This window comes from Excalfactoria chinensis, chromosome 2, assembly GCF_039878825.1.
Source record: "Excalfactoria chinensis isolate bCotChi1 chromosome 2, bCotChi1.hap2, whole genome shotgun sequence".
NCBI lineage: Eukaryota > Metazoa > Chordata > Aves > Galliformes > Phasianidae > Excalfactoria > Excalfactoria chinensis.
The window spans coordinates 96437837-96449881 of record NC_092826.1 but is presented as its reverse complement, the minus strand read 5'-3'; the positions used below and the strand labels follow the sequence as shown (position 1 = coordinate 96449881).

The window sequence follows — 12045 nt, the reverse complement described above, 5'->3', positions numbered from 1 at the left end:
TGGCACCAAACTGGTATTATCTATTTCATTAGGGGAATATTCACAAGCAAACTAAGTGCCGAATGTAAGGCTCCTGAAAAGCATTAGCAAAGTAGTCAGAATAGCAATAAACTCATAATCTCACTCTAACTTCTTTGCAGGCCAGCCTTGGTAGAGGAAATTAGTTCAATCATAAAATATGATATCCTTTCCAAGAAATGCACAATTAACTGCGATAGCTTTGGATATTGAATATTCTAAAGCCATGCCCTTGCTTCAGCTGGGATTTCATTCTCTGGTAGACTCTTAATAAATGGAGAACAGCTTGCTAAACTAACTTCATTCATAAAAACAAAAAAGGAAGGAAGGGTCGGGAAGGGAAGGGTGGGGACGGGATGGAAAGGGGAAGGGAAAAGAGAAGGGGAAATGAAGGGAAGGGCAGGAGAGGAGAGGAAGAAAAAGCAGTAATTCTCAAAAGTTAAAACAACACAGAAAAAGAAAAATTGCATGTGGGTATTGAAAGAAATTCCAGAATGGCAAATGATATATGCTGTGACAAATACCCACTGATTTTTCCTTTGTAAATGCATGGAGTATTTGTATTCTTAGGATAAAAGTAGAGTATGGTGCACAATTTTAGAAATGCAAACTTTATACAGCCCTGAGATGGTAATATTTCATCACAAACAACTTATTATTGGAGTTGCAGAGAGCTCTATATCCAAGTGACACGTCTCCAACCAACTAAATAAGAAAATGCTGCCAAATCTATTTCTATAATCTCAGTGATCTCATATGTTTTCATTAAGCATATTAAATAAAATGAAAGATGAAAAGTGGCCTATTTATCCTATGCTAAAGTAATAAGAGGGCTTAATTTTTTTCATACTTTCAAAATGAATAGTATGCTAGAGGTGTATGGTATGTTTTATAAACCACACTAAGTATCTGTCAGAAGAGTAATCTCACTGAAAGTTTTCCCTATTATGCTGGGTTGTTTACATTCTGCTTGCAGCAGGGAGCCATAATCACAGGTCTACATTTCTCTGTTCCAGACTTTGCACAAACACACAGTCAGAGCAGAGAAAGACCTTGACTTCACTATCCATGGTCCTCTGTACTGAAAGTCAAGATCAGTGTTAAAGTACATTCCTGGTCTGGAGAATTAAAATATTAAGTAAAGCCAAATCTCTTGATGTGTTTTGGACAACATGCTGTTTCCATCACCATGAATGTAACTTTCTTTCTGATTGCAAAAGCTATACTTGCTGCTGTTTTCTTTTTCCTTTTTGTTTATGCACAGAAGAAAACAAAGTGCTAAAAATTGTCTAAGTAGCAAAAAGATACCAAAGCAGGAGCAAAGGACTTATGCTCAGTATGAGGTCATTTGCAGAAGAAATTCTCTAGCTGCAATTCAGGCTCACCAGTGAGCAAAACTCTAAACACAAGAACTCAGCTGGATGCACCACTGCTGGCATACACTATTTCTTAACTCCAGTATGGTTTATGCTATCAGAAATACTGGGCATACATACCCAGCACTCATGCCTTCCCCAGAACAGCATAAAATATCCTGGCAGAAGTGTCACAAATGACTCATGAGTGATCGTTTCCATTCTGGAAACATACTCTTTCATTTTGATGTTATCCTCCTGTAGCTGTATTCAGTGACAGTAGCCACCCATTCATTCACTCATTCATTCATTTCTTCACAAGTTATGAAGACCTGAAGCTATCTAAGGGAGCTGGCAGCAGCTCATAAAGCCTGATTAAGCCTTTCTAGGCTATGGGAACTATGCCAAGAAAAAAAAAAAAAAAAAAAAAAAAAAAAAAAAAAAAAAAAAAAAAAAAAAGGTTCTGGTGTCTTTTGTTATTGTTGTTGTTTTGGTTTGGTTTTTTTGTAATATTTTGTTAGTGTTTAGAATAAATGCAACCAGCAAAAATCACAGCTTCCCTTTTCCTGCCTGCATTCCCTAAGGGCATTTTGGCACTCTGACAAAGTAGTAACTGAGAACAAACGCTGCAGGGTCAATCCCAGCTGCAGCTGAACGCTGCACTAAGAGTTTTGGAGATCTACGAGGACACCAAAGGGAGCTGATGGGATACCAAAGAGGGCTGAAAAGCCTCACAGCCAGGCTGGTGTGCACATCCTTCATTCCCCAAGTGCTTTCCACAGGACACTTATTCTAGATTTTTGCACAGAAAAGAAAGGGAATTCTAGCAGCATTCAGAAGAGTAGGAAAGCAAGCAGCTTCCACAGGGAGGTGGTTCCATCGGTCTCTTTCTATGGCACCAGAACATCCCAATGAAAATGCATGGCATTGAGACTGATGCAGTTACACAGGAGACTGATGCGGTTACACAAATGTATAGTTAGCTTTACTTTTCACTTTACCTTTCAGAAAGAAAAAAGTATTCGGTACTTCAGCATTTCTTTTGCAAGTTTAGGCCCTCAAGAGCCTTTTGGTGTTTTGTGTTTTGGTTTTTTTTTAATTCCAAAATTTAAAGCTGTCCTTGCATCTTAAGTACATAGAAACTGCTGTCTTGAACCAGATTGAGCATCCTTCTAGCCAAGCACCTCCCACCTCCTCCCTGATGACATCAATTTCCTCTGCCATTTTGTAACCAGTCGCCAATTTCTTAAGAACCTTCTACAGCTTCTCACAACCAGTTCTGCTCTCATGCTACACTATAGTATCAACAATCTATCTGTTACTTCACGCTCTGCTAGATTATTTTGAGCATCTTGACAAGTCGTGAAACATGAAGAAACTGCTGGTAACCTTTTTTCATTACAAAAGCAATTGCTTATTGTCACCAACTGTCATTTGCTAATGAGAAAAGTTTATCTACAAACTTGGGTCTGCCTAGTTCCTGTAGGAGAATTTGATGGGAAATCTTGTTGGGTACCTAATAGAATTCCAGGAAGATATCAGCTGGATCTCTCTGTCCATGTACTTATCTGACCCCTTCGAAAGACTCCAGCAGTTTTATAAGACAGTGTTCTTCCCATTTAGTTACCTATGTGTCTCTTAATTCTATTTTTTGAACACTTTTATTAATTATCCTGTTAGAAACATCAAACATACCAGCCTGCAGATGTCAGTCTCAGGTCCATTAATAACATATAATGTAATATTCACCTCAATTCAGGCTAATAACAAAATCTAAGAAGGAATCTGAATTAAAATTTCAATGTAATAATAATATTTATTCACGCAAATGTTTGTATCCTCATCTTTGAAACATTAACTTTCTTTTTTTAGTGCAGAATCAATTTGTATCCATGAATGTGCATACATATACAGCTTTCAGGAAGCTGAACGGCTACACATCCCTTTACCAAAATGGAGAATTAACCTCTAGTGCAATCAAACTAAAATTAGGATATTTTTGCTTTAAATCTGACACTAAATAAGATTTGACAAAATAAATAAATTACATTTAACTTGCGTGAAAACTTTAACCACAAATTCTCTTTTCAGTAATGCTTTCTTTTTCTTTTTCTTTTTTTTTCCATTTTATTTTCTTTTCTTCTAAGTATCAGTCTTGGACAAATCTTCAGACTTCGGCTTGCCAAACCTATTCTAAACTTGCAGCCCGAATGAAGATCAGCTAGCACAATTCTGCAGTCATTCAGGAAAAACATATATCCATCATGTTTCTTCTGTCTGAATTTCAATGTAACCTGTTCTGCATTTGTATTTCCTCTGGGAAGGCAATAAACGCTCACATTTCCCAACAATTTATCCTACCACATCTCTCTTCTAAAGCCACTATAACACCACTGGGGAATTAAACAACACAGAAAAAGACAGGAAAAGTGAAGCAGTCTGAATCCCTCATTCTCCACCTCATGGGCTGCATCAGCAATCTCTCAGCACAATCACTGTATAACTTACTGAATTAGAATTAGAAAGAAGACTTTTTCAGCTTAATCTATTTTCGCACTTTTCACATGTGCACGTATAATAACTGGATACCATGCATTTTAAACAATTAATTTATTATCTTATGTCTGATAATTAGCTCTTTCTGTAGAGCTTTGATAATACAGTGTTGGTCACCATACAAAGTGTTTAGAGTGTAACCCACTTTGGCTTTAACAGAAGTGTCATTATTATTTGAACCAAGAAATATTTAGTAAAATGAATAGAAATTCACTTATTTGTTTCTAGTACTGGGAAAAATAGTAATAGACATGGATAGTTACTATGTTTTTTATTAATAGCAAGGATTATTCCTGCTATGTCCAACCACGTGGGAAGTTAAAGAAATTCTTATGGATGTATTACAGTAAGCAGACTGACTTTGATGTAAAGTATTTCCAATAGAAAAAGTTAGAACAGGAGATACCACTCAAAAGACTGACAACATACCAGTGAAGTACAATCAAGACGTATTTCTAGAGGACTGTCATTGCACAGGAACTAACAATCATAGAATGAATATATGAATTTTTGTTATCTTCACCAGCTTTTTAAACGTATGAATTACACTTGTGGCTACTGTCCTTTCAAAGCTTTTGGTGACTAGCTGAGAGACTTTGTCCCATCTCTGGCAATATAGATTTGAACAGATAACACTTTTTAAAAGAGAAAAAAAAAAAAAACAGGAAGAGCACCACACCTTTGCAACGTTCACAGCAAGCTCCTCTTTGCTTAATGACAAGAGCACATTCCTTGGAAAGCAGGGGACACTTCTCTCTTCTGCATGTCACTTCCTTGTTCTGGAAAATAAATAAATAAATGATATTGTGTATAAACTAAGTAATTAAAAACACTCTCCACTCTTGAAGGACTGCAACAGAAGATTGTCTGGATTGTCCAGAAGCATGAGTAAATACTGTTTACTGGGACAATAATTCATGACTGCAACACATAATAGTACAGAAAATGTGCCCTGTTGAATAAATCTACTTTATTTAAACAGACAGCTATCTACATGATGTGCTTATTAAAATATCCTTGAGGACCTGAAGTGTTGCCCCATGAACCACACAGTTTAGGAGTCATTTTTCATACTGACATAAGACAGACATCTGAGGAAGAGCTTGCATATTTAGAGAAAACTAAACACTCTAGCAGCACTAAAATCATTTTTACCTACCAGTATTACCCAACTATGATGGAGTCTTTCAAAAAAGATTGTTATGTACTACGAAAGAAAATACTAGGATTTATCTCTTTCTCCCCAAAATACTCAGAATCAATGAAATATTACAAGCAAGTGGAATTACTGTACATTACAGTGTCATCTTTCTACAGCAAAGAGACAGTAATGACAAATGCCAAAGAGCACACTGATCATATTAAGGACTGTCAATATAGGTTGTGTGACGATAAGCAGAAAAAGCGTTCCATTTATAGCCTGACTCTACCCTGTAGGGTCAACCACTCTGGTTAACCCTAACTTTAAATAAAGGCAGAAAACAAATACTTTTGGGTGTATTTTTTTGTTGTTGTTTTTTTTTTTTTTTTTTCAGTCAAATTTTGATAATTGAAATTCCTAACTGAAATTAGCCCTCTGAAGTGACCTTTGCCTGTAATTAGTAGCTCAGTTCATTAAGAGACACAGGTGGAAATTGGTCAATGCAAGCACCTACCTCACCCAACCTTATGACTTAATTAGAGAGCAAAAAAATCAAAGGACAAAAAAATGTAAATCATAAAACTAAACCATGCTTTCCAGTTCTTTTCTTTTCCTCCCTGTGGCCTCATTCAAGGTGCCAGTGGAGGATAACACACAGCTTTTATTACACTCCAGCCCTTTGTCTAAAATAAGAGGTTTATTTTCTTCAAAGTCACTGCCTGATCTGATGGGAGCTATAAAGGCTCTTCAATCTTATCAGTGTAAATGAGGAATAACTCCAGCCAAGACACTGTGAAATCAGTAAGTGAGGATCTGGCTAAATTGCTGCTCAGCTGAAATGCAGCTGCAGTGACATGAGCTACTGTGAAGAGACAGGTCACTGCTAGTCACCAATACATGCTGGTGTCTTTGCATTCCTCCAGCATTGCAGAGCAAACATAAATGCAATTTAAACAGTCCAGTTAGGATGAATTTGTGAGAATGCTCCAGTTCTGGGTTAGCACAAACAGCTGCATCGGCAAGACTGCCTCAGCAACTTCTTTTTAGTGCACAGGGTGAAATTCTACTTTTCTTTAGGTGAACATAGGGCCTCTGACTTTGCTTTAATTCAATCTGCTAAAAGACAGCAAAAACAACTTTACTGAATCATCTACATACACTATATTTTGAAGGGTTCTGATAAGATCCGAATATCTTTAGCAAAATTTTGTTCAGTGCAAGAATTAAAAAGTGTAGTGGCAGGACAGTCTTCTGCATGTTGAAAGTGAGTTTGAGGGAAGAGCAAAATCCATTGTGCAGTATGTTCCTTTGGAGAACATGACTGACCTAGACACATCATGGACTCACTGGATGTATGGCATGTTGTGTCTCACAAGGCCAACCTAGAAGAACCCCTGTTATGGGTCTTGGCAGGCAGCTGCCACTCACAGTCCCTGAGGAAGGAATGACTACTGAGGATGAAAAGGAGTAAAAGAGATCTGCATAGCTTTTTGACCCTTCATTCCCAGAATGCCCTGAGCTGAGCTGGGAGGGACCCACAAGGATCATCCAAATCCTGGCTCCGCAATGGACCACCCAAAATTTAAACCGTATGTCTGAGAGCACTGTCCAAATACTCCTTGAAAACCAACAGGTTTGAGGCCATACTCAAGGGGCAAATGCCCCCGGCAGCCCAACTTTTAAGCCAGCTTCTCCCCCTCTCCCCCAAGCATGAACTTCTCTGCCCTGCCCTCCAGTGTACCCTGACATGATCATTCCTTTACAGGCAATCCTCCTAAGGATGATCCCAACACACATACTTAAATAGAAGATGCTTGCTAGATACTGTTCCTAACTTTGGCCTAGGTCACTTAAATAAGAAATCTCTGTTAATAACAAATTTGGTGCTATTGAGACAATCGAGGAGTATAACTAAATTTGGATCTCACTCCCCTTTTCATCAGCAAAACTAGTGGTTAAAGCCCAAACTCATGAACTTCACTACAGGTGAGGATCAAGTAACTGGAACAAGAAAGAAAAACTGAGTGTGAGTCATAACCTAGCTATAGATGGAAGAGTTTGGAGTTCATGACCTGGCAAAGAGACCAAGGGCTGTTTTATGTTAAGTAGCTATTCGAAGAAGGAAAAAAAAAAAAAAAAAAAGAAAGAAAGAGAAGAGTAAGATCATCTTTGTCCTTTGAAGAAGAGGCTGCAGCCTCCTGCCTACAGGACCACCTCGTGCCCCAGGTAAGCAGAGCCAGTCCTTTGCCACAAGGAGAAAGGCAGCCAAGCCCTGAAGCAGAATGAGATTTGCAAAGGCGATGTTCCTCCTCTGCAGCTGGTGTTGCAGGCAAGCCCCAGGGAGGTCAGAAACTGGCTGTGTCAGATGGCAAAATGTGGAAAAAAATAGGCCAGAAGATGTGGAGGAAAGGGTTAATACTGTGCTGATCTAGCATAGGACAGCAGCAGCAGATAAAACAGGTCTGGTAAATCATTGTTTAGTCTATTGCAGTCAGGCATTATCCACTGCAGATCTCCCAGGCCCACAGGGTGTAAAAGTACAAGGATAAAACAAAGAACAATTGTCACCAGCAGCTATTTTTCACACTGTCATCCAAAACACTGTTCTTAATGCATACTGCCCATCTGTTTGTTTCAATTTTGTTGCCTCCTTCCCTCCTATTTCACAAGGGCAAAGCGGGGTGCAAGAGCAAATGAACTTCAGAAACAAATATTTTCCTTCCAAATGCATCCCCCCTCCATAATCATAACATTTCACTGCTTGTCCCAACCATACATTTTCAATGTTGCTAAGTAGCTGCATGCAGGAGCATTGTATTACCGAACCTCCATCTGTGTTGTCAACAGCGCCCCCGGAGTTGTTGAAAGCTCTCAGATACTTTGATTTTTGCTGTTCTTAAGAAAAAACTTCTTAGACGGCAACATTCAGAAGCCAGCAGTTATGGGAGGGTAGGGGATTTTTTCCTTTTGTTTAAAGGACATGCACTCTGGCACCAAAAAGTGCGGAAGAGACACATGGCTCATAAATACATAAACCATTTGCTAAATCAGAAACCTGGGAGTCAGTCAAAATCCATAATAGGATCCCAAGATTCATAATAAATAACTTTTAATTATAGTCCCGCACAATAGTTATTTTAAACAGATGGTTTATAGTTTCACATCTGGGATTTTTATTTTTATTTTTTTTCCTATTTTTTTAATTTAGCGCTCAGGCACACACACACACAAAAGAGAACGTCGCAAGAGCTCAGCTAAGGTTTTTATTAGTGTTGGATAAGTATGTATTTTCTAAAAGAGGTCAGGCTGATCCAGAACAATGCTGCCACAGCTGATGCAACTCCCAATGAGCACCCAGTGAAGGGCTCTGGAATCTGAGGCTCCTTCAGAAGAGAAAATATAGGGATGTGCTGCACCATCACCCCAAGCCCCTCTCCTGTGCTTACAGAACCCAACAGTGGAGAAGTTGTGCTTCAGTGCATCTGGCAGAAGACCAGGAAGTTTTGTCAGGTGCCCGCATTTCTCCCCTCTCCCACACACTGCCAATGGGAACCAAAGGTCTCTTCTGGAACCTGGCTTGCAAAGGTGATGTAAAATTCCCATACAAAAGAGGCATATTAACCAGGGCAACTGGTGTTGCTGCTGCTTCATGTTACCTTTATTGCGATCTCTTCTCAACATAGTTTGTTCAACTTCCACATACACCTCATATTTTTACCTTCCAACAAAGACCTCTGCACAAAATAGTCCTGTCTAGTGACAAAATATATCAAACTAAAGGCATTAAACTATAAACCACAGTTAAATAATATGCCAACATGAATAGTAAAATAAATAAATAAATAAATAGATAAAACAGAAACAACCCAAAACAAAAAACAAAAAATAAAAAAAAAACCCAAACCCTAAAAATAAATCTGAATATTTGGCAAAGATGTTAGAGAGGATATGTGCCAAACCACAGCTTGGAAGCTGCAGCCAACTTTTACAGGGTTCCCCACTGGGCTCCAGCCGGCTCACAGCAGCCACCAGGAGGATGGCTCTTTTCAACCTGGATGTGGCTTGGAAGAGATAAAAACTGTGAGTCCGTTTCGTTTCTTCAGGGCTGCACCCGTCAGCAGTACTGCAAGCCCCGGCCTTGGCTGTCAGCCGACTGCGGAAGACCTTGCAGATGTGGATTCTCAGGGGGCTAAATTTCCACTGTGAAATTCAAGGTTTTCGTCTCTCTCTCTTTTTCTTTTTTTTTTTTTTTTTTTTTTCCTTATTCCTTTTTTGTAAATGTGTTTAGGCGACTAGAACTGTGTTTCTGATATCCTGAGGATATTGAGTGTTCATACTGAATAGGGAAAACGCTGCTTAAATTTTCGTTTAACTGAAGGAAGTGATAGAGAGCTTGTTGTAAAAGCAACAGGAACAGATCTGGTAGAAGAGCTACCATTAATGGCTAATCCTGAAACTCTTCACTTTTGACCATTACTCATCACAGTACCATTAGTATGCTCATCAGTAACACTTATGGTACCCTTCCCACAGCATTCCAGAGCATCCCGAAGCTCCTGCAAGAAGAATAACCCTCCAAAACAATAACAATATTCAAACAGTGTTGAAATCTACCCCCCGGGAATTTGGGATGGGGCTTTCCAAGTGTGAAGAAAGAGCCATTTAAAATGAAGGAGGCCTGAACGCTTCAGTCACTTTGGCACCGTGAGGCACAGTGCGGGCTGCAGCAGGATTGGAGCAGGCCGCAGCCTCATGCCGCCAGCTCTGCCATGCACCGCAAATGGCCAGGGCAGCATCACAGTGCCCACAGAGCCATGCTCACCCCACACAAGGCACAGGGCCAACACTGGCCACAGCTTCAACAAAGCTGGGGAGCACGGGCTCTGCACCCATTACATGCAGACAGCCCCAGTACTGTGCCAGCTTGAACTCGAGAACAAGCTCGGGCACGCGCATAACTCATGCTTTAGACAAATCCTGAGGCACTTTCTGAAAATACTACCCCCGTTCTTTTGGCACTCTTGCCTGGAATTTCACATCTCAGGGCTGATCTGCAAACGTCCCTGCAACTGGGGTAGCTGACCTAGCAGGCAAGACCTGTGAAGCACTGGGGAACCTGCTGTCTGCAGGGATCATTTCACCACCTGAGCAGGAGCTGTGTGGTGTGGCCTCAGGGAGAGCTGTTGGCAGGCATTTCAGACCACTGTCAAGGACAGTGAGAAGAAAGTCCAATTTCCCTTGTTCCTTACAATTATCCAGGTTGTTTTTGTTTGTTTGTTTGTTTGTTGCGCAAGACCAAATTTCCTTGCTAAAACAAAAAATGGTCTACCATGCTAGATGGTCTTTTAAGCAAGGGGTAGAAAAATATTCCTCTATGAAACAGTAACCACCTTCTGTAAAACGATACCATTCTTTTTGTTTACCCACGTAAACTCACAAACACAAAGGCACACGCTTCACCATACAGAGAGAGAAGCTTTATTAAATATAAGCACATCCTCCATTTTAATGGATCTCTTCAGAAGGGTGCAACAAAACACGTGCTGCAGTACTTCCAGCCCTGCCTACAGTACAACACAACTATGACTTCAGCACAAATTGCATTAGGCAGATGCAAATGACAGCATTTCATCAGGAACAAAATATGTCAGTGCAGATGACAGAGCATCCTTCTCCTTTTTATAGCAGTGTGTACGGTAGCCACTGATTCACTTGCTCATCCTTGTAACCTCTTTGGTTTATCTGCTTTAGTTTAAAGCACTAGGACACTGCACACATAGAGCAGGGAGAGGGCTGCAGCTCTCTGTGGTGTTACCAACCACTGACTCCCTAGGAAATGGGATTAAAGCAAAGGTCCTGCTGAAAAATGACACCAAATTTCACTGCAAATGGGTATTTCTCACCATTGAGACAAACACATTAGTATGTGCAAATCATTCAGGACACATCATTCACAACCCCTTCTAGACTGAACAGATTTTTTTTTTCCAGTGTGCTTCATGATGTTTACCAGCATGAGGAAAGTGACCTCTGTGGCTCGCTTCAATCCTGATGTTCCCTGACAGCAGGCTGCTACACTTTCACATGGTGAAAAAGTATTTTCCCCTTACATTTGCTTGCATTAATGAAACTGCATAGATTGTAGCTGGAATTGGAGTCCTGTAAGATCAAACACTGCCTGAGCACATTGCAGGAGCAGGGCCCTGCTCCAGTGTGCTTGTTGACAAAGCTGACACAGTTGGATTAAATGACCACAACTGCATTTTAAGTCAGAAGGAAAGCCAGAACAGCATCTAGACCTCCTTGCTCTCCATCTCTCTGTTTCCACCTCCACCTATAAGTGTCACCTAGTGTTAGAGCTCATTAACTATACATCTAAAGGCAAAACTCTTCAAGTGTCAAGACAACAGTGTGGGATGTTCTTCTATCAATAAAGATGCAATCTTCAGAGTTTCCCAGCAGTTTGCACTACTGTCCAAAACAGAACCCATAGTTTTCCACGAGTCAGAATTCATAGGAGGAGTACACTCTGGGGTTCTTATAAAGGACCTTTGCACTTCACAATGTGTATGCATTTTAAATTCACACCTTTATTTTCCCTTTTCTGTGTTTTTAACAATATATATATACATATATTTGTATTTTGTCCATAAGGAACTCATATTAATTATGAAAGCCAGATAAAGCTGACGTAAATACCTAAGAAAAAGAGTAGTTGCAGGCAATACCTGTTTATTTTAAAGCTCCTGGTGTATACATGTATTGCACTGCTAGAAAGGGTTGTGTCCCACTGAGCTCATGCTTTGCCCCTTGCCAGACATTCCCAGTTACTCAGATCAGCCAAGAAAACTTGTCCACCATGTCATGCTTTGCCCTGTCTCAAAAATGAACACTAACCTAGTTTAATCAAAAGAGCCTCCAACAACATGCTACTTATTTTTATTAACTATTTCCATCCTGGTTCTATAGTCTACA

At 39.9% G+C, this 12045-nt stretch overlaps 1 protein-coding gene across 2 annotated transcripts in view; it reads right to left on the bottom strand.

Moving 5' to 3' along the window:
- The window catches only part of BMPER (BMP binding endothelial regulator), a 145873-nt gene that overhangs the window by 118786 nt on the left and 15042 nt on the right, over window positions 1-12045 (bottom strand). For both annotated transcript variants that reach the window (XM_072327292.1, XM_072327291.1), the window contains exon 3: window positions 4609-4708. In XM_072327292.1, the coding sequence (XP_072183393.1) occupies window positions 4609-4708 (100 nt within the window). The remainder of the gene's footprint in view (window positions 1-4608; window positions 4709-12045) is intronic.